At 39.5% G+C, this 26,189-nt stretch overlaps 1 protein-coding gene across 1 annotated transcript in view; it reads left to right on the top strand.

Moving 5' to 3' along the window:
* LOC122663070 (polycomb group protein EMBRYONIC FLOWER 2-like) overlaps positions 1–26,189 on the top strand; it is a 92,678-nt gene that overhangs the window by 7,811 nt on the left and 58,678 nt on the right. Inside the window, exons 3-12 of the mRNA XM_043858777.1 lie at positions 3,925–4,024; positions 4,141–4,300; positions 4,391–4,456; positions 18,635–18,774; positions 19,036–19,098; positions 19,238–19,353; positions 20,464–20,528; positions 24,837–24,889; positions 25,006–25,059; positions 25,153–25,212. Of these exons, the coding sequence (XP_043714712.1) occupies positions 3,925–4,024; positions 4,141–4,300; positions 4,391–4,456; positions 18,635–18,774; positions 19,036–19,098; positions 19,238–19,353; positions 20,464–20,528; positions 24,837–24,889; positions 25,006–25,059; positions 25,153–25,212 (877 nt within the window). The remainder of the gene's footprint in view (positions 1–3,924; positions 4,025–4,140; positions 4,301–4,390; positions 4,457–18,634; positions 18,775–19,035; positions 19,099–19,237; positions 19,354–20,463; positions 20,529–24,836; positions 24,890–25,005; positions 25,060–25,152; positions 25,213–26,189) is intronic.

The raw sequence follows: 26,189 nt of genomic DNA, 5'->3' as shown, positions 1-26,189 counted from the left end.
TTGGTCTTCTTGGGTGTATGCTGGGCCTCTCCGTAGGGACTTTATTTGGACTGTTAGCTTAGTGGCAGACTCTTCTTGGGTGTGGTGTAGGATCCTCCACGTGAGGCATATCGCCAGAGAGGCCATTTCTTGCAGGATCGACGATGGTATGTCCACCTCTCTTTGGCTGGACAAGTGGCACCCCTCTGGTGTTCTCTCTACTCTTGTCAGCCCCCGGGACATTTACACCTCTGGATTGGACAGATCTGCCTCAGTTGCCTCCATCATCACCAGAGGCTCTTGGTCCCCTCCTCCATCCCCCCTCCCCTGGCAGATCTTTGGAGCTCCCTCCCCCCTATCCCCCCTGGACACCGTGGTAGAGGTGACACCATCTTGTGGCTCCCTTCCCGATCGGGCAGCTTCAGTTCCCACTCCGCTTGGGATATGGTTAGACATAGAGGGACCCCCTGTCCTTGGTACAGAGTTGTTTGGTTCAAAGGGCACATCCCTCGTCACAGTCTCACAGCTTGGCGCGCTCTTGCGAACTGCCTCCCCACTCATGCTTTCCTCATTCACCGGCACTTGCAGGTCCCTCCCAGCTGCTGCCTCTGTTGGAATGGCATTGAAGATACAGATCATTTGTTCTTCTCTTGCCCCTTTGCCGCCTCCATTTGGGGTGTGTTCTCCGGCATTGCTGGCCTAGCCGCCGTAGCCCTCTTCCTCTCTGCAGAGAATGGGTTTGGATTGATATGACGTTCGGAGGGAAGACGATTTGTGATTCGGTTGGCAAGCTTGCCTTTTGTGCCGCTATCTCTCACATTTGGATGGAACGCAATCTTAGAAGGTGGACGTCCAAATCCCGCTCTTTCGACCAGATTTGGAATGCCATCGTTTTTGATGTCTCATCTAAAGTTAGCTCCCTTCCCCACTCTTGTGTTTTGGATACCCCAAGGAACAGGCTCATTGTTGTCTCCTGGGGCCTCCCTCTTTCCTTTTTGTGCCCTAGCTAGCCTCTAGCTTCGGTTGTTTGCCTTCGGGCTTGTATATTCCTTCTCCTTTCTTCGTAATTTAATTGTTATTCATCCAAAAAAAAAAAAAAAAAAACAAAGAAAGAATGCTAATATCTGACCTAACAGTTCCCTAGCGAGCCCACTGAACAATTGCGTAAGAATGAACACATAATTATGGAAAAGCCAGCCGGGTTCAGTTTTGTTTTACGGAAACCGTTATAAAGTAAATAGCTTTAGGCAACTTAATATACATCCAATAAAACGAAACTTCAGGGTCTGATTCTCAGCCCCCTTATCTTTCAAAATCAATAACTAGCAGATGTATGTCTTTTTTTTGATGAATAATAGCAGATTTAAATAATGCTTAAAATTTTTTCTAACTTCAGAAAGCTTGTGTGTTAGAAACACTGATCAGTGAGTGTAATTCATTTTTAATCTTGCAAATTAATAAAACCTGTAATGTTTTTCATTTTTAGTGGTAGATTTGGTACCTAAAATTTCACATCCAACAAGACCCTTTAACTGTGATTTTGTGGTTCTTAAGGTTAAAATTTGGGTATAGTCCTTCCAAGATGGGGCTTTTAGTTTTTGGTATGAAATCTGTTTCAATCATAGTTGCACAGCGTATAGGTCACCCAAGGCGTTGGAGGGGGCCTGGACGTCAAGGTGACACCAACACGGTGCCCAAGGTGCTCTTTCAGCAAAGGGCGCCTGGATGACGCTTGAGAACTATGGTTTCAGAAACCACTGGAAAGAAACAGAACAGAATGAACTAAGAAGAAGTTACTAACAGATCAAGCGAACTGAAACTTGAGTGAAAAACAGAGGTTCTACCCAGCTTTGGAAGCAAGGAAGAAATAAGGGAAGAGAAAGAGAATTTGAGAAGAGAAATAAGCGGAAGATCTGATCAGAGATGGAGTACGATTAAGAAGAATCATCAGAGAGATGTATCAGTCAAATCAGAAGAGATGGTCTTCAACGAAAGTAACCAGCAATGTTGAAAAAAATAATAAACTTCAAATCATTCAACCATGCAAATTTTTTTTTTTTGGTGGGGGGGAGGGTGTAGGTACATATTTATATTTATTTACTGAACAAGATTGACTCAAACTTGGACTCCTCATGACAACTAAAACTGAAACAAACTGGACTCAGGACTCTCTATCATAACTCTAACTAGTTTTCTAAGATGTTTCAATCTGGGATCTGACGCCACTTTAAAGTACTTTCTGTGTACAAAAATAACACCACCTATTTACTAAAAATTCCAAATCTATCCCTACTGTAATCAGAGGCCAAATTTAATTGGGCTTCCAAACTGGATCATGTCGGAACAACAAGGCTAGCACAGGCTAGTGCTACTGTATCAACAGAAAGGAATGTTGAAAGATTTTCTGAGTTTATTTTTGCTGTTGTTGCATGAGTGTAGCTGGCCGTCTGTCTACTCTCTCCGCTGGTCAGTTCTGAGTCTTCTACCCAGTGTGACCCTTCCTTTCTCCTCTTTAATCTTATCTTTTCTTTTTTTCATCTTCTTATTTTAACACTAGGCACATCCCCTAGTTTTCTTGCCTAGTTTCAACTTGATTTCTTTGTTCATATCTCCTCTAGTACATTATACTTTACTCTGAAACTTAGTAGTTACTCCTCAATTACTATTCTCTCTTAGAATCTGCCCTTATTTACCAATTTATTCATCATTTTTTTGGCCGTCTATATGACCTGCTCTGTTTTCTGGTTTTCACTGTGACTGATTTTTCGCATCAACCAGGCAGGGCTTCATTGCATTATTATTTTCTGGTCTGGGCTTCCAAACTGGATCATGTTGGTCCAACCAGCATTATGCAAGAAATTATTGATCCAGAGCTAGTGCCACGTGCCACAGTGCCACTGCATCAGAGAGAATGTGTCAATGTAGAGGCTGTGGATGAGAAGTGGAAGAATGAGGAGGAGGATCTGGATTTCTATGTATACTTGGTATCCTCACTAGACACGATGCACCCAGAGATCAATTCATGGTGAAGAATGAAGACAAAAATGCTCTTGGCGGAAATGGATGGTTTCAAATCTTTGGGATAGGCCCAAGCCGTAAGCTCCAAATGGGCTTATATGTTGAGGCTTATAGGTTAAAATCTTTATATTTGCAAATAAAATCTTAAGTTATACCTATCTAAAAAAAAGACCTTAACATTATGCTAGATAATTAAAAGATCTCAAACAATTGTTAGACCTTATTTTTTCGACACATTATCTGCGTCCCATGCCGTGTTCATTTATAGACACATCCCCTTATCCTAAGTTCTGGGGTTCAGGTGGATCCCCACTGCTGGACATGTACCCGTATCCGATCCCTATGCCTGAACCCAAGAAATGTATGTGTAAAAGCAAAAGTAACAGTTAGAGCAACTAGAAGTCTATTGGTGGTTTCTTTTTTGGTGAGTTGCCTAATCGTTGGAATTTTAGCGACTTTTTCCCCTGAAAGTGCTTACAGAGAAAGTGTTTGAGATTATTTTTCCACATGTAATGTGTCTCTGCTCTCATGTTTATAGAATTATAGTGGTAAGCTATTATACTTTTGGATTGTCATTCTGCTATATTTCCCATACTGATTTTCATATTGTGAGGTAGTCCTGGTTGCTTTGTGATGGGCATCTAAATAACAATTATCCAGGTGTTGTGAGTTGTAAGTTGTAACAACTATTGTAACAGTAAGTTGAATATTATAATTTCTTTCCATATGTGGCGATCGTCTGATTAAAGCATTGGTTCCTTGCTAATTGCTTTGACATAAAGTTTTTAACCTTTGTATGGTAATTATTGGTTTTCAGGTGCTAGTTACTAATGTAAAGTTTGCTACATATTTTCTTCACTTAGCTTGTTAATGCACTTGGTTTGAGTTTGACGATACTTACTAGGTTGCCCCTGATAAAATTTATAGGATACTGATGACCGTATCGATCACTGGAGTGCAAATGCGGAACCTGTTACCTCTATATCTTTTGTTGGTTAGACCTATTTCTGACGACGTAGTATCCGGGGTATGACATTGTTGATGATGTGTTTGTTTCTTTTTGTTTAATTTCTCGCAAGGCAAGGATTTTTTTTTAAAAACAATTATTATTGTTATATCTGTCCTGAAGTGTTGTAAGAACAGCATTCTGCAGTTTATCACATCAATCGGGCATGTATTCTAACTACGTCCGGCGAATTTGATGGAAGGGACCTAACAGAAGCTAACTTTGAGCTCCCTGAAATTAACAAGCTTTCATCTGATCCCAGAGCTGGGAAACTTACCCTCATACTCGTCTCCTATGGTAGTCCTTGACACATGTAATCTGTTTAGTTGTTGAGTATGTTGTAGATGTTTTTAAGTGTTGTACTGGTTATATTCAATTTTCTTACAGGGGGTGAAAGAAGTTCTGTATGTGGTGGTCATTTACACGACAGTTCGGATATAGCTTCTTTTTCATGTAAGACAATAATGAAATAAAAGCTTTGTTGGTGTTGCATTACTATTTATATTATATGTTCATGTTGTGGAATGTACGTTTCTATTTACCTTAATATTTTGATGTGTTGGTCATTTTTCTTTACATATGGTGTGGAAAGTAAATATATCTAGAATTCTGCAACGTCTTTATAACATGTATACCAACTTCAATTACTATTTACTTAGACCTGTTCTATTGCATAGGATTGTGAGGCCTCTTATATACTTAATGCAAATCACTATGGATGAATTCCTCACATTAAGCTGTAGAAGGGGCTGTTCCTAGTTGGCAGTTAGAGACAGAAGAATGCATAGTTGCATACTGTATTTGGTCTTGGAAACTGGTGCAATTGTCTATCGATGACCTTGTTAAGTCTCAGTGTTCTCTTTGCTACAGTAGCCCTGTAACTCTCAACTGAAACATCAAATCAGTGCTTAATATTGACCCATTTACAGCCCATTTTCTCTTCCACAGTTCCACTTTGTTAAATCCTCGAATTTCTAAGTAGCATTATTTTTTTTTCAGAAATATGCATCTTTGCGTTGCTTTGAACTTGACAGTGTTAGAATACTTGTTTAGGTCTGTGATAGGGTTGTCTGCCATCACAATTCTAGTCAAAATGGGTTTGGTTATCATTGAAGGTGATGACATCATTTTGTAGACTAACTACTTGTGTACTGTTGATCCTTGGCAGCAGCTGGTCAGGGAAACTAGGTTGGAGGTAATAGTAATGTAAGTGGGTATAACCCTAATTTAGAAAATAGGGCAAAGTGCTTGCTGAAATCTACAAAGGAACTGAGTGACATAAGAAAATTTGAAGATTACTAAGATCTTGGCAAAGAAACTATTTCGGGAATTAAAGATAAGAGTAAATTACTCTGACCTCCCCTGACCTTTACCTTAAATACACAGACCTCCCCTGCCTTTCTGACAATTACAACCATACCCCCTGAAGCTAACAGTGTTAAAAAAAAGATGAGTTGACAATTTTACCCTTAATTATTATTGCTTCAAAGCAACCCTTTACCATTTCTTCTTCTTCATGTGTTTCTTTCTTTCTGTTTAATCGCTGCAACCTCGACTACCCAGTAGCAGCAACTCCGACTGAAGAAATGCAGCCATGTTGCAGTGCACTCCCTTCACCATCCAGCTCTATCTTCAGCTTCATCTCAGACCACCCATGGAATTCTTCAGATTCTTCAAGTCTGGAACTGACCTATGGAATGAATTGTGTGAAAGATCCAAAATTTCCAGCGACCTAATAGAGCCAATCCCAAGATAATCTCAGTCAACTGGTTGCTTGAAATCGTCAAGTTCTGTAGCGTTTTGAGACCACCAAGTGCAGAAAACTGAAAATTTTCAATCAATCCCAGATCATTCAGCGTAATGGATGTCACTTGACCCTCAGTACAACTGATACAATACCAGTTTTGAGGGTATCCATTCAATGCCACAGAATTTCCATCCCAAGAATTAAGAACCCGCCCCAGAGGATCTTTGCAATTCCTCTTCAACTCCAAAAGAGCATCTGAGTCCAATTTCCAAAGAACGAGTTCAAACAACAAGAAGAAAATCAATCAAATGGACTGCATTCCCCTGTCCAACAACCAAAACCCAAAAAGGAGATTTTTTTTTGCTTTTATACTCCAACTTGCAGCAACCCTCCAAAATAAAATGGAAAAGCATGAATGTAACCAAACATTTTTAATTAACCAAGACCCAATGAAACCCAAAAACCAGCATTAGCCAAGACTTCTTGGCAAGATTCACAGTTGGTCTTCGATCAGTCGTCTGGCGATATTTATATAACTCTAAAGAATGGAACCTTATCACACCTGGCCTGGGTTTAGCAAGTACAAGTTAAGTGAGGGACTTCTACCACATCACCAGGCTTGATTTTGACACTCACTCCCTGCGGGATGGGGTTGCAGAAGGGTTGGGGTGGGTGAGGTTGCAAGAAGAAGAAGAAGAAAAAGAAGAGGAGAGAGGGGGGTTGCAGCCTATGGGGATGGGGTTGCAGAGGGGTGGGGGAAAGGGAAAGGGAAATGGTAATGGTGCGGAAGGAAGAAGAAAGGGAAAGGGAAACGGAAAGGGTGCGTTGATGTGAGTCCCACTATTTCCTATTTAAAAAATAAAAAGAAGGGTAAGAAAGGGTTGAATCGTCAATTTAGAATATATTTCCCCCTGCCGTCATCTACTAACCTTAAAACAGTAACAGACTAGGGTTGATCTAATGAAGTTTGGAAAGTAGGGGTGGTTTGGGTATTTGTCAGAAAGGCAGGGGAGGTCCGTGTATTTAAGGCTTAGTTCAGGGGAGGTCAGAGTACTTTACTCTAAAGATAATGATGCAGATGTTGAAAATAGGGATTAACTGTGTAAAGTAAGATATTTCCTTTATTTTATTTTAGTTATGGGCATTTACATTGAAACAAACAAAGCCTAAATTCCAAATTTTATTAGAGAAGGAAAAGGAAAGTGCAGGTATAATATACAAATAAACAACAATAAAATCACTGTTAACAAAACAGAATTTGAGAGAATGGCTAGGATAATCGATGTGATTATGCAGCTCCTTATATTTATTACTTTCATAAAATACTGAAATTACATCAATAACCCCATATAGCCGACCATACTAGCTATAGGGAAATAACAACAGAAAAAATACCAAAAATACCCTTATAATATCGGGTAACACATCTCAACACTCCCCCTCAAGTTGGAGCATAGACATCACACATGCCCAACTTGACTAGACTAGGATAAAACAACTTCCCACTCAACCCTTTGGTGAAGACATCAGCTAGTTGATCTCCAAACTTCACAAAAGGGATACAAATCTGCCCACTCTCTAACTTCTCCTTGATGAAGTGTTTGTCAATCTCCACATGTTTGGTACGGTCATGCTGTACTGGGTTGTGGGCAATGCTAATTGCTGCTTTGTTGTCACAGTACAACATCATTGGAAGATGAACAGAAACACGGATATCTAGGAGTAAACTCTGAAGCCACAATAACTCACATATGCCCTGGGCCATGGCACGGAATTCAGCTTCAGTACTAGGTCTTGCCACAACATTTTGTTTTTTACTCTGCCACGTGACCAGATTTCCTCCAACAAAAGTACAATAGCCGGAGGTAGATTTCCTGTCTAGATTACCACCCCAATCAGCTTCTGTATAAGCCTCAATGCGCAGATGGTCAATGTCATGAGGAGACAAAAGGATCCCTTTTCCTGGAGGTGATTTCAAGTAATGGAGAATACGGAGAACAGCAGCCATATGAGTGGAATAAGGATCATGCATGAATTGGCTTACTAGGCTTACAGCAATGGCAATATCTGGTCTGGTGTGGGAGAGATAAATCAGTTTTCCCACCAATCGTTGATATCTGCCCTTATCAACAGGTTCACCATCCTTCTCTTGTAGACGGGTAGTAGCTTCCTAAAGAGTGTCACAAGGATAACAGCTAAGCAAACCAGTCTCTGATAGTAAATCTAGAGCATACTTTCTTTGGGAGAGAGATGCCTTTTGGAGAACGGGTAACTTCAATCCCAAGAAAATATCTTAGCTGTCCTAGGTCTTTTATGTCAAATTCCCATCCCAAGAAAGCCTGCAGGTGAGAAACTTCATCTGCATCATTACCAGTCACAACTATGTCATCAACATAAACTATAAGAAGAGTGACTTTTTCTCCATTTCGCTTGATGAACAGAGTGTGATCAGCATTACTCTGTTTGTATCCATAGGAGACCATGGCTTTATGAAACCTACCAAATCATGCCCGTGGAGATTGCTTCAACCCATATAGTGCCCTCTTTAGTCTACAGACTTTTCCATGGTTCTTGTCAAAGGAAAAACCTGGAGGAACTTCCATATAAACCTCCTCTTCCAGCTCTCCATGAAGGAATGCATTTTTTACATCCAATTGCTGTAGATCCCAGCCAAGGTTGACAGCACAAGACAGTAAGACTCGGACAGTGTTCAACTTCGCAACAAGGGCGAATGTTTCCTGGTAGTCGATCCCATAAGTCTGAATGAAGCCTTTGGCCACAAGCCTGGCTTTATATCTATCCACTGTTCCATAGCAAAATCTTCAAATCGCAGACAGTCCTTTAGCTCCTATCGTTCTGAAATAATGGCATAAAGGGTGGTAGGTGGGGGCAGCAGCTAGATCATTATGATCACCTCCTTAGTGCTGCCCTGATGGGAGAAGAAGAACCAAAAGAGGAGGAAGAAAGAAGCTCGAGGGAGGGAGGGAAGGGAGGAAAATTGAAGGAGGGGAGGGTGGTGGGTTTGGAAAACCTAGATCAGAGGTTATTTGGCTCTGATGCCATGTTAACAAAACAGAATTTAAGAGAATGGCTAGAATAATCGATGTGATTATTCAGCCCCTTATATTTATAACTTTCATAAAATACTGAAATTACATCAATAACCCCATATAGCCGACCATACTGGCTATGGGGAAATAACAACAGAAAAAATACCAAAAATACCCTTATAATATCGGGTAACACATCTCAACAATCACAAAGACCGCACACTCAAAAGGTAAGCTACATAACTGGGTAAGATCCCAAATACAAGCACTGTCTATTAACACCAGTCCTAGCTTACCCAGCAGCTAGACTGTTTGCAGATCTCATCCTCCAGCTGAAAGAGATATTGCTGGTGATGCTAAGGCTTTTCCCATTTCGGTGCAAGTCAGGCACTTGATAACCAAGGCTGTGTCACCCTCAATAATCAACTCAGGCCGTTTGTACAAGGAATACATATCAAGGCCTTTTGTAATAGTCTTTAACTGCAGTGATGGAATCTGTGATGCCTATGGGGGATAGTACACCATGACAATGTTACCCTGATGACCTCGAAAGGCTCTACCAATTCCTGCTCTACTTGGATTGCTCATTGAGCATCTTTGTGATGGATTTCTGTTGCTTGATCTTCCATTAGAGCTATCTGATCAAAATAATATGATTGGGGGCATTATAGATTGTGGGATGAGTATTTTGTAATTTTCGATTTGTAGTTTTAGAACTTCGAAATGCTGAAGGACAAGTAATTTCTTAAGTTTGCTAGTCCCATAAGCAAGTAAATTCTTAGCTACTCGAGCAAGAAATTTCTTTGTTATTTTTGAGGATGTTAAACTTGTCTTAAATGAAGATTGAATGGAGTGGAGATATTTGTTTTTTGTGAGTTGTGCTCATGTAAGCATAAAACTAATGAGTCATACCAGGAAACTTTGGAAGAAGGTTATTGAAGTCCGTCTGAGAAGAGAGACTCATATCTCGAAGAATCAATTTGGTTTTATGCTAGGTAGATCCATGACAGTAGCTATCTACAAACTGAGGAGGCTCATGGAAAGATGTAGAGCTAGCAAGAAGGATCTCCATATGGTTTTTATTGACCTGGAGAAAGCCTATGACAGAGTCCCTAGACACTTAATCCGGAATGTAAAGAGAGGGGTGTCGAGTAAATATATAGATATAATTAAAGATATGTATGAGGGTGTGGTGACTAGTGTGAGATTGGTGGGAGGCCAGGGCAAGGAATTCCCAACTACTGCTAAGTTACATCAAGGATCAGCCCTAAGCCCTTATATGTTTGCACTTATCTTGGATAAAGTAACCAAGAACATCCAAGACGAGGTCCTGTGGTGTATGCTCTTTGCCGATGATATTGTTTTGGTGGATGAGACAAAAGCAGAGATTAACGCTAAGTTAGAGATGTGGAGATCAACCTTGGAAAAAAGTGGCTTTAAGATTAGTAGATCAAAGACAGAGTATATGATGTGTAACTTTAGTCACACTATGATGGATAATGACATGGTGAAAATTGAGGAGAGATACCGTCAAGTGACTATTTTATATATCTGGGGTCTACCATAAACAAAGAAGTTGACATAAATGATGATGTGTCACAGAGAATTAAAGTGGGCTGGATGAAGTGGAGAGGTGCGACCGACATATTCCTTTAAAGCTTAAAGGAAAGTTTTACAGGACTGTTGTCCAACCAGCTATGTATGGGGCAGAATGTTGGTGATGTAAATAAGTCACTTAGAGGGCTTATTTTATTGAAAATAAGCTTTGGGTTGGGTTATATATGTGTTGGGCTTTTGATCCCATTGATTTATTTTGTAATGGGCCAATTTAATGGGTCTAAAATATGGGTAGAAAATAGGAAAATGGGATTTACTTCTTTAGTTTAGTTAGAGTCCTATTTTGAGTTTGTTTTCTTTATTATTTCACTTTCTTAGTCAATTTAGGTTACCTTATTAGTTAAGGATAGGGTTAGGCCTTTCCATTTTAGTGTCCAAGTCTATTTTTGAATCTTCTATATAAGTTTGTAAGGGAGGCCAGCATGGTACACGAATTTGATTAAAGAAATATTGGCTTTAGCCTTTCCAAACATGGGTTGGGTGAGATGCCCAGGGTGAGATGCCCAGGCTGAGATAGCCATTCCCTTCCCTCATCCCCTTCCATTGGTTATTGATTCCAAATCCTAATTGAGTTTAAGAGTGCTACAAGCTGCTGGGATGTCTTTCAACTGATTGTCACATCGATTTTTTGAAGATTAGCACATCAAGATCATTGCTACTTCAACAAGTTACAAATTTGTGGTGTTTTTTTATTTGTTACTTCAACCAAGGAAATTGTTCCCTCTTTTGAGTTTCCATTGCTCTCTGGTTTCCCTTATTTTTACTTTCCATTGTTCTCCTGGTTCCCTTATATGATTTTTTTTTTGTTTCCATTGCTCTCTTTCTTGTTCTTTGGAGACATTATATACGAATCAACATCAAAATATCCCCACTTACAGGTCTGATGAACCAGAAGACTTTCTATCTCTATATTTTCCTTTTGATCCTGCCTAGGATTAGACCTATTCAGGTTTTAGTCTTACATTAGTTGGGCAGTTGAGAAGGGTCATATAACAAAGCTATGTATTGCAAAGATGAGGATGTTATGATGGATGTTCGACAAAACTAAGAAGTATAAAGTGAATGTTGTAATTTGGGTTCAAGGGTAGTATTTTTGTAATAGGGGTATTATTGTCCTTGTACTCATTTCGGAATGTTCTCCCATCTATTATAAATAAGAGGGCTGTGAACATCAATTCACAAGCCATTCATTCACGTTTTTCCACATGGTATCAAAGCTGGAATCCACATCGGGATTCCAACCCTAATGCCGTAACCCTAGAAACCCATCTCATTCTTCTCTCTCCTCCTTTCTCTTTCTCGGTTTTCGAGCTAGCACCACCAATGACTCCGCCTGCCTCTCTCTCTCGTGGCTTCTCCTCTTTAGCCGCAAGCACCACTTGCCAGCGCTACCCACCTCCGTCAACACCGCTTTTCGCCAAAGCCAGTGTCACCTGCCGCCTCTGGCACAATCGCCGGCGTCACCTGCTAGCGCCTCCGGCACAATCGCCGGCGTTACTTGCTAGCGCCTCCCGTCGCTGCTAGCCTTTTTCCGCCAGTGATTTCTCCCTGGGTTTCTTTTTGCCATTGCCGCCTCTACCTACTGACTACTGTCGACCTTTTTCTTCTCCCCTTGGTGGTGAGTTGAATCCCATCAAGGGCCCTTCTTTGGTGATTGGTATGTGTTAAATCCTTTGCTAGGGTTTTTTTTTTTTGTTGATGATTTCTTGGGATTCAAGTTTTGCAAGTTGAGTTGTTTTGTGGGCGTCTTCTTCTTCACCAGCAATATGGACTCAGAATTTTCTACCGCCTCCACGGGAATTGATGGGACCACGTCTCGTGAATTCCTCATTGCTAGTCCCATCAAATTAAATGGGACAAATTATCTCATGTGGTCGCGTTCTTGCTTTCTGGCCATTGGTTCTCATGGTCTCTCTGGCTATATTACAGGAACGATTACGATGCTTGTTGAGACTGGTCCTGCCCAAGATAAATGGATGACATCCAATTTCTGTGTGATGTCCTACCTAATTAATTCTATGGATCTCGAGATTGCTAGTGGTTACCGTCTCCTTGACCTTGTTGCCAAGGTTTGGAAAATTGCCAAGGATACATAATCTAAAGTGGGTTACACTGCCCAATTTTATGAGCTTCGTCAGAAGATTCATACCACGAAGCAACAAGAACTCTCTCTTTCACAGTATTATTCCAAATTGAGAGGTATGTGGAAACAACTTGATTTTTATGGGTCATTTACTACTGTTTGTGATGAGGATGCTGCTGCCATCAAGAAGTAGGAAGAAGGCTTGCGTGTTTTTGACTTCCTTGCTGGTCTCAATATGGAGTATGACCATATCCGAATGCATGTTTTGAATAGAGAGCCTTTCCCTACATTGGATCAGGCATATGCTATTGTTCAATCTGAAGAAGGGCGCCACACTGTCATGGTTCATCTTGCTCCTCAGGAACGATCAACTTTATTCAATGGTGTACAACAGCCTTCTCGTGGGACTCCTTCTCACTCTGTCAGTGATCGGTCCACTACTGATCGTCCTCCCTTGAAATGTGATTTTTGTGGCAAGGAGCGACATACTAGGGACCATTGTTGGAAACTTCCTGGGCGTCCCATTGACACCAGAGGCCGTGGTCAGGGTCGTTCTACTTCCAAGGCACATCAGGCTTCCTTTGAAGAAAATACTGTCGACCAGCCCCTTTCCCAGGAAGAATTTAATCAGCACCTGCATCAACTTATGACATGCCTGGACACCACCTTTATTTCCACTCCTTTGGCTGCATCGGCTACATCTCTACTAGGACCTCCTACTTCCACTCCTTCATCTTCTTCCACATCAGGTATTTCTAGTGGTAATTTTACTTCAGTCATGTCCGATTCTTGGATTATTGACTCGGGTGCCACAGATCACATGACAGGTTCCGCTTCTCAATTTTTGCATATTTCTCCTATTTCTGGTTCCCATAAAGTTAGGATTGCTGATGGTTCTCTTTCCTCTGTCTCTGGGAAGGGCACCAATAAGTGTACTCCTTTACATCTTTCTGTAGTTTTACATGTAACTAAATTTACTACTAATTTATTGTCCATTAGTAGTCTTACCTGTGATCTCAACTATAAGGTAACTTTTTTTCCCAGTCATTGTGTTTTCGACTTGAAAACAGATCATACAATTGGCTGTGATAAAGTGGTTGGTGGGCTCTATATGCTGGATAATACCTCTCCTGCATTTGCTTTGGCTTCCCAGACATCTAATTCTGCTTTGGCTGAGCTACATTGGTGGCACCGTCAGCTTGGTCACCCACCCTCCTTTACATGTTTTAGCTACTTTATTTCCTAGTTTAGTTAAAAGTTGTAATTCCCCTACTCATTCGTGTGATGCTCACAATTTTTATAAGCAAACTTGTGTTGTTTATCCCATTTCTGATAATAGAAGTTTGCACCCTTTCAGCTTAATTCATTCTGATGTGTGGGGCCCTACCCGTTGTGTTTCATCTTTTGGTTTCCGATGGTTTGTTACATTTATTGATTGTTTCAGTCGCATCACCTGGGTTTATCTTATGCACCAAAAAAGTGATGTTTTCTCTTGTTTCAAATTATTTCATAAAATGATTGAAAATCAATTTGATGCCCATGTGAAAATTTGTGTTTTGATAATGGAAAAGAATATATGGAATCTTCATTTCAGACTTATCTCTCTTCTCATGGGATTATTCACCAGACTTCATGTGTTGATACTCCTGCCCAGAATGGTGTGGTTGAAAGAAAGAACCCCCATCTCTTAGAGGTTGCTCGGTCTCTTATGTTTACTATGGCTGTTCCTCCCCAATTTTGTGGTAATGCTATTCTCTTTGCTTCTTATCTCGTTAATCGGCTTCCCTCAGGTCCTTAATGCCCGCTGTCTTCTTGATGTTCTTTTGGGTTCTTTTTCTTTCATTATTCCCCCGGAAGTTTTTGATTGTGTGGTTTTTGCTTGTAATCACCATGTCCATGGTAAATTTGATCCTAAAGGTCTTCGTTGTATTTTCTTGGGACATTCTGCTACTCAGAAGGACTATAAATGTTATCATCCCCCTACTCGCAGGTTATTACCATGGATGTTATCTTTTGGGAATCTGAGGCTTATTATCCTAGTCCTAAATCCTCTTCAGGGGGTCTCTTAGTGAAGAGGAATTGATTGCCCCACTGGATGTATACTCCTGTAATAGAAGATACATCCATTGAACTTGAGGATGGTATAACAGGGTAAGAATAGGAGCAAACTACAATCCAGGGGGAGAAGACTTTGAAATTCTTCACTAGGGGACCTCGAGACCACAACCACTGAACCACCTCAATTGGAAGAACTGAATTTGAGTCCTCCTGGTAAGCCTATTTCTGATCCTAGTCTTGTTCTTTCCATTGCTATTCGTAAGCTAAAGAGAATGTGTACTCAACATCCCATTTCTAATGTTGTGTCATACAATTCTCTTTCCCCTTCTTTTTATACCTTTGTTTCTTCTATAGCCTCTGTTTCTATTCCTAACACTTGCCAGGAGGCTATAGCTCAGCCAAAGTGGAAAGACGCTATGTATGAAGAAATGAAGGCCCTGGGAAAGAATGAGACTTGGGAATTGGTGTCTCTTCCACCTGGGAAGATACCTGTAGGCTGCAAGTGGGTTTTTCTGTGAAGCAGAAGGTTGATGGATTGGTTGAGATATAAAGCTAGGTTGGTTGCCAGAGGCTTTACCCAGACTTGTGGGATTGACTATTAGGAGACCTTCGCCTCAGTTGTAAAGATGAATACTGTAAGGGTGATCATTTCGTGTGCTGTTAGAGATCTTCAACAACTTGATGTCAAGAATGCTTTCCTCCATGGAGATTAAGAGGAAGAAGTGTACATGGAGATTCCTCCTGGTTTTGCTACTTCACTCATGGGAAGGTATGTCATTTGAAGAAGGCTTTTTATGGTTTAAAACAATCACCTAGAGCATGGTTTGGGCATTTCTATAGAGCCATGGTGTCTATTGGGTTCAAATAGAGTAATGCAAACCATACCCTATTTGTCAAGAAGGAAGGGCAGCACACTACTGTTCTGATAGTTTATGTTGATGACATAGTAATTACAGGGAGTGATAATGAAGAAATCAGTAAACTCAAGAAGTATTTGGGGACTGAATTTGAGGTCAAAGATTTAGGGAAGTTTCGATATTTTCTTGGGACAGAGGTTGCCCATTCAGCAAAAGGCATCTCTCTCTCTCTCTCTTTAAAGAAAGTATACTCTTGATTTATTGATTGATATGGCATGTTAGGGTGTAAGCCAACCGATACACCATTGGAACTAAATACCCATCTGAAAAATAAGGAAGGAGAACTTGTTGATAAAGGTGGTTATCAAAGGTTGGTGGAACGTTTGGTATACTTATCCCACACATGGCCAGATATAACTTTTGCCGTAAGTGTTGTCAGTCAGTATATGCATGATCCCTATGCTTTCCATCTTGAGGCTGCCTATAGGATTTTGCAATACCTGAAGTCTTCTCTTGGTAAGGATATTCTCTTTACACCTCATCAACATCTTCAAGTTGAAGCCGTTATTGATGCTGATTGGGCAGGGTGTCCAGATGATAGACGATCTACTTCGGGATATTGTACCATTGTTGGTGGCAACTTGGTCACTTGGAGGAGCAAAAAGCAAGCAGTTGTGGCTCGGTCTAGTGTTGAAGCTGAATTCAGGGCCATGGCTCATGGAATTTGTGAACTTTTCTAGCTTCAAGGTCTCCTCCATGACTTGCATGTTCAGGTTGATCTTCCCATGCACCTCTATTGTGATAGTAAGTTAGCCATCAACATTGCACACAACCCAGTCCAGCATGATCGTACCAAACATGTTGAGATTGATCGCCATTTCATCAAGGAAAAACTAGAACAGGGAACTATTTGTGTGCCTTTTGTTCAATCTAGTGAGCAGTTAGCTGATATTTTTCCTAAAGGAATTCTTGTTAAGAATTTTTGTTCTATAGTTAGCAAGTTGGGCATGTTTGATATTTATGCACCAACTTGAGGGGGACTGTTGTAATTTGGGTTCAAGGGTAGTATTTCTGTAATAGGGGTATTATTGTCCTTGTACTCATTCTGGAATGTTCTCCTATCTATTATAAATAAGAGGATTGTGAATTGCCATTCATTCACGTTTTCCCACAGTAAGGAACGAACGTATTAGAGCTGATGTGGGAGTTGCCCCGATCAGCGACAAGCTCCGAGAATGTCGCCTGAGGTGGTATGGCCATGTTAAGCGGAGGCCTGGGGACGCACCAGTAAGGAGGAGTGATCTGATCTCGATTGAAGGAGCTAAAAGAGCTAGGGACAGGCCTAAAATGACCATAGGAGAAGTTGTGAAGAATGACATGCATAGTCGAGGCCTTGTGCCAAGTATGACCTTTGATTGAGCCTATTGGAGGGCAAGGATCCACGTTGTCGGCACCAAGTTGCAAACAAGGAGTGGATAGCCCCCGTTCATGTGTTTTTATTTCTTTCATTTTATAAAATTCGTGGTCGAGTTTTTCTCAACACCGGGGGAATTGATGCAGTTGCGCTGCCTTGGACCGATCCAAACCTATTTGGGTCCCTAGACAGAGATGAACTGGGTCCAATTTGGGTCTTTAGTCTCATAGGATATTTTAGGACTTTATTTATTGTATTTGATAGAAGATAGCTACGAAGGAAGTTAGTAGTTTCCTTAGTTGAGTTTAATTAGTTTCTTGGTTTCCTTAGTTGGGTTAATTTCTATTTCTTGTTTGGGGCTTTCTTTGTATATTGGCTTGTATAATGATACTGACAGATTTGAGAATGAATTGAAGTTGAATCTGTGTGTGTGAGCCTGTGTGGCGTGCGCGAGCTATCCCCCCCTTTCTTCTTTTGTGATTTATTCTCTCCCTTGCAACTCTGAATTTCATCTTATATTCCCCCTCTCCTCTAACCGGCCCTCCACCAGTTCTATACCAGTCTAAATAAATACTACATGTGATGTTTGGTAACATTAATCATCATACACTACCCAGTATGACCAAGGTTTTAAGTATCGGTATCGGGTAGTGTATGGAAGGGTTATTTTAAGAGATGTATTGTATTGTATCGGAAAGACGCAAGATACACTAAAGATAAGCATGGAAATGCTAAGGATACAAGCAAAATACAGTTTTGAAGTATCAAACACTATATATAAGCAATATGTAAAATATATCATGGATAAAAAGGAGAACGAAGTACGGCAAGATAATTGCATTCAATTAATTATGTATAAAGGATATGGTTTCTTACATGTACAAATACCATAGAGAGCTGCGGGCTAGTTCAAACTTCAAACTCAGAGTTGGAAGTGGTCCTAGGTAAAGGTGTAACTAAGATGACGTTGTGCATAGACCAAACATACGTGCAATACTGCCCCCACTCGAAGTATTGATGGTAGTACAACCAAGGTTTAAAGTATCCATAATTTTTATTTTAGAGGAAATAAAAATAAATTTAAGTACAGTAAAAAAATGAAGCAACATATCCATAATCTATCTCATACATTACATGTAATTTTCAAACAACATTGGACCCAATTGCACTTTCAAAAATGTCCATAATTTTTTTAGGGTAAAAAGGCTGGGCTCGCTGGTGCTGTGCCTACCCTGAGTCTGTCTCTTTCCCCCCCCTATGGAAATGACATCCTTATCATCCTCATCCCACGCTCTCCATTGGGCACAGCTGCTAGCTCCAGGAAAGCCAGCGGCGTGTCGAACCCTCTCCCATTTTTTTTATTTCCTAAAAATAGGTTTTTCTGGAGGTTTTAAGATAAGTGTTGATTGTATTGATTTATATCGGTAAGTATTGAATCGTATCGGTAAATAGTGAGCCATATCATACTATCAGCCGATACGGTAAATAGTGTCCAATCCTCTCCCATTTTTTTTTTAAATAGTTACCTTATCGGATCAATATTGTATCAATACCTTAAAGATACGATGTGTATCGGTAAGTATCGGCCAAACAAAATGATACTTAAATCCTTGCATATGACTTAGTTTTCTTTTCTGTTTTCACCGTATCTTGCTCTATGAATTTACTTTTTATTGTTATTTATCGCTGCTTGTTTAATGTTGAGCTTTTTGTTTGGCACATTATTCTTTGAGGGTCTTTTAGAATATACACATGGAATGATCTTTATTACTGCAATTATATTAATGCACTTTTTAACATGACAGCAAGTGTTGGAGGATACTGCCTATGGGGAAAGATATCAATAGAGTCACTCTATATGTCATGGGCGAAGTGTGGAAACTCTAGTGCAGGGCATAATGCTGAGATGCTGTCATCTGTTGCCATGCACTCTTGCTTCTTGGAGGTATATCTGCAACTAAATTAGGTGTTGCTTGCCATTTTTGAACTATTGTTGTTTTATAGAAATTATGATCTCCTCTATCTTTTCTGTAAAATGGTTTTGCAGTTCTTTCTACATTGACAATATTATATTCAGACCACCTTTGAGTTCTGAACAATTTTAGAATTACATTTTGAATAAGGGTCATATAGTAGGAACGGGCTTGATCCTTTGTTTTCATTAAAAAGGTTGGCTTTTGTGTGAAGATTTAATTTTCTTTTGCAGCCTGGCTGTTTGGAAGAAGGCAATTCTATATCTTTCAAGATTCCGCATAACTTCGGAACTATGGTGTGTTCATGCCTCTGGGATTCTCGTTTCTATAGTTGGACAAAAAGTTGTTTTTATCCATTACTTTGTCTGCTAAAAATAATAGCTATCTGATCCAATTATGGTAATTACTTCCCCCTCCTTGATGGGTTTTCTACAGGACTCGTTCCAAAAAGTACAAGTTAATATTTCTGCACAAGAGATTGGGGCAGCAGAAAGCTCTCCTTATAATTCGTACACATATATACCCACTTTATCACTATCTCATATCATGCGGTAAGTAATTAATTTATTTTTTGTTTGATAAGAAAAACACTTTCTGTTTGTAGATATACAGGTTAGCAAAAAGAAGGTCACTATACACCATACATGTTCCAAAAGCTATGCAAAACACAATTTACAGGAAGAAAGCCTTCCACTCTCTTTGAATGTCAGACAGATATTGCCTGAAAATCATTGAAATTGGAAGCCTACTAAGCCATGTTTTTCACCTTTCTCCCACCTGATCCACAGGTTTCCTGTAACCATCAAACACCCTAGTCCCTACCGTTTCTTTCTTTCCATATACTCGACAAAACTGCTCCCAGAATGAGATTTCGAGGGCTTGGAGCTCCTGCCTGTGAAACCTATCATTCTCTTCCAACAAGTCAGTTAGGTTTCTAGGGTGTGAGGCATGGACCAACATATGTTCTGGTCATCCAAAATATCGTTCAACACTTCCAAGGTTAAGAAAAAAAGGCAGAAGCATGTGATTCACTGGTTCTACCTTGTAAAGGTAAAAGATCTTCGTTACTGGGCATACATTGACCTTTTTTACTTCAATGGTCTAGCATTAGAATTTTCTTTTCGCTAGCTATCCATACAAAGAGGTGCATCTTTTATTGCACTGCATTCACCCAAATGCCCTTTGAAAGAAGTCAGTCAAGCACCATCAACAAGAACTGAAAACTGCATAAGGAATGATATGCCTTCGTCCATCGCCTGCACTCTCCCAACCTTCTCATAAAGGGCATCCCAGTGCATGAGGTTCCCACTACCTTTAACTGAATAGTAAACATTCTGATCGCATCCGCTAATCCACCTTCATCTTTACCCAAATCCTATCTCTGTTGCATACTCTGGATATGGAGATGGGTATTCGGAGAAGGTAGGGAGAAGGGAATATGGAGAATGGTGATAGAATTGACAAAAGATGTGTTTTAAGCCCCAAAAGTTACAATGTCCATGACTTAAATTATTTCCCCGAATGTGGGTCATTAATTATTTATGGTTTGTTGTTTATTGTATGCCTTTTTGTATGTTGATATTTTCTTTATTGCTCTCAACATTTTCTATTTATCTATTAGCATGTTTGTAAACATTTTTTCCCCCACTTGAACCATGTAGGTTGAGAGCTGGAAATGTCATTTTCAACTACAGCTATTATAACAACACACTACAAAAGACTGAAGGTACTCCTGCCTTTTTTTTTATTTTTTCTCATCTATAGTTGTCTGTATCTTTTTCTGAAAATCAATTTAAGTTCTCTTTCCTGTCAAACAATTTAATTGAATCTTTGAGATCTATTCCTGGTGCCTCACTCAACTCCAACGACCAGGTGTCTCTCTGCCTGTCGTGCTCTCCCAACTTGTAGCACGACTACAAGTAAGACTCCGAGAATGGTGGATAAGCCTTGGGGAATACAGACAACTTGAGTTACTTGGCACACCACAGTTGGGTCTTTTCTTCCCTTACCTGTATATGGAATTTTTTAGCAGTTCTGAACATCATACAGAACAAGCAAGAGAAGAATATTTATCTATGAAATGTTGTTCTTTTAAAAGAAAAGATCTAGAGTGACATTAGCAGAATATGTCCAAGAATTTCTATATTTTATATGGCACGGATGACCCAAATCTTATGCAGGCATATCATAACTATTTGCTTGAGCCTCTTGGAAATGAAGGTTCCAAAATTCTTGAACTCAAGAAGCTCTCTCTCTAAACTACCTCTTTGGGGGAACTGTATCAGTATTCTTCACTGGCACTTTACCACTTATGCAATCAGACAATGTTCTTACTCATCTTCAGAAGACTAGTCAACAACTTGGAAAAGCCTGTGAGAAACCTGAGCTTAAGCTCAAGTGCTCTTGTTCGGCCAATTGTCATTTTTCTCACCAATAAATCTACTGATTTCTGACTAGGGATTACAATAAATATCAGATCAAAATGAGAGGTATACTTGCAGTAATAACGAAGTTTGATAGTCCAAAATTTACCCAGAAAACAGGGTACCCCTCAGTTACTAAAAATATCAGGAAACTGACCTAAGAAATCTAGAAGGAGATTAAGAAAAATAGAACTAGGAAAACAGAGCTTGAATCACCAGGCGTGACACCCTGGGAGAGCACACAAATTGCTACTTAAGGCACCATCGAATTGTCTCCACCAGAAACCATACCAATACATCATTAATCTCAATAAAAACACATACTAACCGATGGGGCATGGGGGTTGTTGATATTTATATACATACTCTTTAATTTCCAAACTGAACTCATGAAAGGACTCCTAATCACTCTCTCACACTAAATTTATTTAATAGACTCGTAACAGAAGTCTGTACTAGTTAGTAAGTATTCTAATCTAACTCAAACAGTACTAATTAAAAGCTAAGGCATCCAACTACTACTAATCTCGTGCTCAAACTTCACCCCTCTTTATGGGCTTATATTTTAGGCCTAACTACCTAAGAGAATACATTACTCCAAATTAATCCATCACAAAGCCCATAGAACCCTTCCAAGCATAGTTGTCAAAGCGGCAAAGCGACCCAAGGAGTTGGAGAGGTGTCTAAGCGCTTAGGCGATAAAGCGCCCGCCTAGGCGACCAAGACGCCCCCAAGGGTTATTTTTTATTTCCCCCATTTCTAACATTATTTAGTATGCTACAATATATACCTTATATCATCAAAAAATCAACATTAAGCCTCCTCAAGTCATCAAAAATCAACATTAAGCCACATTAAGTCACATAAGTCATCAAAAATCAATATTAAGACACATCAAGTCATCAAAAATCAACATAGAACAAGAATACAATAGAACTGAAGAAGCAAGCTATTGGAAGTTTGAAACAATCAAACATACATTTGGTTTATACTAGTCTCACATTTGGTTTATACTGTTCTTAAAAAATATGATATTATCTATAGGTAATTAAATTATTCTCGATTTATAGAAATGTTCTTGTTCTCTAAGAAGTTTGACTAGTCGGATGATTTTATTTTTACATGAGACTTTTAGTATTAGGTAGAGCCCAAAACTAGCTTTCCAACAAATCCAAAATTGCTTAAATCTGATTTATATTGAAGAAGTTATGTTTGGTCAAACCTTATTTGGTATGTGTGAATGCTGTCAAAATCGCTCTGAATGAAAATATTTTTTTAGATATCAAAGCAAATGAAATTTTACAGCACTTTTGGTTTTTTGCAATGTTTTACCATATTAAGATTTATAGAATTTTTAGATTTGAGAAAAACCCCAACATTAGAAAGTTGAAAATTTTACCTATCGTCGAAAATCCAGTTTTTGTTCTTGAACTGGGGGGTTGACTTTTTATCCTTTTGGAATTTGATTTTTTAACTATTTTTATTGGATTCAAATAGGGGGTATTTGCTTATTTATGAATAATATCTTAAGTAAATGATATTTGGCATAAATAAGGGCCAATACCGGGTTCGATACCAATAAAAACCAGTGCAAGGTGCCTTGCAATAAGGCGGAGGTTGCCTAGGCCCCAGCAAAACCTCCTGGACGCCTAGCCTAGGCAGCGCCTTTACAACTATGCTTCCAAGACCAAAAATGAGGTCCTCCTTGGCCCAATTAGGCAGTATTAATTGCATCACCTAGTGTACTTGTCTATGGAAGGGATTTTGAATAGGAGATGGTATTTTATGATTGCATCATTTTGGATGTACGGATGGACAAAGATTCCTCTGTTTGAAAAGTATTCTCATGGTGAATAGGCGCCGATGGATGTACCCCAAATATCTATCATGATACAGACAAAAGCACTCGTGTGGGAGCATTTCTCTGACCAGTGGGGAGGATGGCCTGGAGTCATAGCAGGAGGAAATATTTGCATGAGTCAGGAACAACTGTTTTCTTTCATTGAGCTTCTAAAGACATTGCTGTGAAGAACCATGGAGGAGAAGATGGTGAAAAAATGGAAGAGCAATGGTGAGACAGTAGTGTTGAGTACTGGAGAACTGTGGATGGTGCTGCCTTGGTTATGGACTTGTGGTCCTTGGTTCAATTTTCATCGAGTTTTACTGTACTGCTCAATCTTCTTTCAACAATTAAAGTGATGGATAAAAACAATGAAAGACTCCTTATGGGGCCATAAGCAAATCCAGTAAGAGAACTAGGGCACCAATGCTAGAGTAAACAACATAGGAAGTTGCTGCCTTCTTACTGGTCCCAACTTTGCCCTCTGTCTTTGCCGAGTTATTTGCTTCATGAGTTTCTGGTGTTGGCATCCCTAAAATCAAAAAGGTACATCTTTGAAGAATTATGGTGGTATCCACTGCCAATTATCTGATTGTTGGTCTCAACTAATTTTTAACTAATCTGAGTTAACAGCTCTAACTTAATTTCCAATGACTTTCACTATTATGTCTGCTGGTATTGAAGAAAAGTTATGATGGTGTACCATTTAAAGAGGATAGCCTTTTGTTTGGCATGGTAACGCAGGAGGGGTAATGCAAGAGGAAAGTGGACATGTGTTCATTGGATGTCACACTTCATCTCTTTTGAGAGGGGGTGGGGATGGAGAAAATCTTGTGAAAATGCTCTAGTTTCTTGTGGGAAAAGAAAAAGATGACATATTCAATTTCTAGCTGCTGCAATGGATTTGTTTCGGGGAGCGGGGGGGGGGGGGGGTTGGTTCCTTTCTGTTGATTAGGGACTCATTTGAGATACTTAAATGATTTGCTAGGTTGGATTTTTTTTTTCTGAAATGGGATCTGATGTTCTGTTTTACTGATGTAGGAGTCCGAATTTATTTTGTTTAGCAGAAATTAAGTGTGGTAATCTGAATAATGGTGGAATAGGTGGTTCAGGTGGGCTAGGAGTATCTTGTAGTTTAAAATTTTAGTAATTGAAGTTTGAATTTCTTGTACCATAGCCAAGGCCATTGCCTCTCTCTTTAATTATCCTTTTGCGCCATGGTTTGAGGTATTGGTATTGTATCGCCCGTGGTGATACGGGTGATATGTAACGGTTTTTCTAGTTGCCGATCCCGATACCGTGCCGATACCATATCGGTGACACGGTATTGAAAAGGTGTAAAGGAGTCAAAAACCCTGTTTTTTTTTATGGGAAATCAGGGGCAAATATGTCCGATATGGCCGATCCATGCCGATACTGTATAGGTATCATATCGGTTTTGTAGGTGATCGTTACCTGATCCGATTCCGTGCTCTAAACTCATGTTTTGCTCCTCGTCAGATCTAGACCTCATTGGTTGATGGATTGGTTTTAACTTAATAAATGAAGTAGTCGTAGAACCATCTTTCTGCTACAAATTTGGTTGTTTTGTGAAATGAAGCCTGATTGCTTAAATATGGAACTTAATGTCTTTTAGGCTGTCATGTTTTAGTCTCCTTCTCTCTCTACCTGTATGCTAATAGTAGTTGACAGTTTCTGTTGCTATTTTTTCCTGGTTATGTGGTAGAAAATGCTTGGAGCAACTAACCTACCATATTTTCTCTAATTGCAGTAACCGAAGACTTCTCATGCCCCTTTTGCTTGATGAAGTGTGCAAGCTTTAAGGTGAAAAACAAATCTGACATCTTGGCCTATTTTTGTCGTTTCATTTGACCACTAATAAAATTCTGTTATCTATTTGTTGTTTGCTAACCATCGATAAATCTCCATTGTGCTTTTAGGGTCTTAGGTGTCACTTGTACTCATCTCATGACCTATTCAACTTTGAATTTTGGGTCGGTAAACTTCAGGAATCTCCAGTTCTAGTATGATAATAAATTTTTGTTGGCTGTAGAAATTTAACACTTGGATGATTATTTTGTTTGTAGGTGACTAAAGAATATCAAGCAGTGAATGTCTATGTGAAAACTGATATTTGGAGATCTGAGGTCAAAACCCCACTTTCCTGAAAAAGAAGAATCTTTTTGGTGAATTCTGTATTGGCATTGATTTCCTATTGTCCTTCGCCAAGTATTCTTAATGAACTGATGTGCTTCAATTGTAAAAATTGGGATAAAGTAACAAAATATATGTTTTCTTTCATCTACACAAGTTTCCTGCTACAAATTTGAATTCACATGATGATCCATTAAAAATAATACATTAGGGATGCTTGTCCTAAGATTGCAATCTATCTCTTGTTGACACCAAACCAAATATGACTCCTGTTGAGTTCTCCAGTGATGAAAATCTCCACAATTTCAAGTTATGTTAATGTTCAATCAGTGTGCATAGAACTAAACTAGAGCGGACGGTCTGACTGTATGGATCGTTGCTAGTAAAAGGCATTTAGTTTGAGGCCTAAGAACTGATGCCCAGTCAGTGGACCACTGTCTAATGTCCAAACTATGCGGACCAAAACTTTTTCTTAATAATGTATGATTTTCTCTTTAATTAGACATTAATAATATAATGAATGGTCGTAATCTTAAAAGCAATGCTTCTCATTTTGTGGTTTTCCTTAATTTTTGCTGGAAGTTTCAGGTTATTAGATCACTTTATTTGTGACAACTCAAATGCTTCATTTTCTCTGAAATTAATGGCACTAATTCTAATTATAATATCCCACTTCCTGAATTTTCTGATCAATCTCTGTGAAGTTTTAACAGTTTTGGCCTTTAGGTCGAAAATATGGGACCTATACAACGTAAAACATGAAGACCTCGTTTATTAATGTACTAGTTAAAATAATTTTCCTCTTTGTGTGTGTGCATTATGCAACTACATAAGTATATACCATGCCTAAACATGCACCCATCTTGGTTTTAATTGTTTGGGCAGATGGTTCACCCCTTGTCCACTTTGGCAATGGTTTGTGCCCAAGTCTGCTGTTCCAGGCATCAGTTTTTAACTTTTTATGCATGCA

Source organism: Telopea speciosissima, chromosome 5, assembly GCF_018873765.1.
Source record: "Telopea speciosissima isolate NSW1024214 ecotype Mountain lineage chromosome 5, Tspe_v1, whole genome shotgun sequence".
Lineage (NCBI taxonomy): Eukaryota > Viridiplantae > Streptophyta > Magnoliopsida > Proteales > Proteaceae > Telopea > Telopea speciosissima.
Note: the sequence above shows the minus strand (reverse complement) of the source record. Positions and strands in the feature narration are given on the sequence as shown.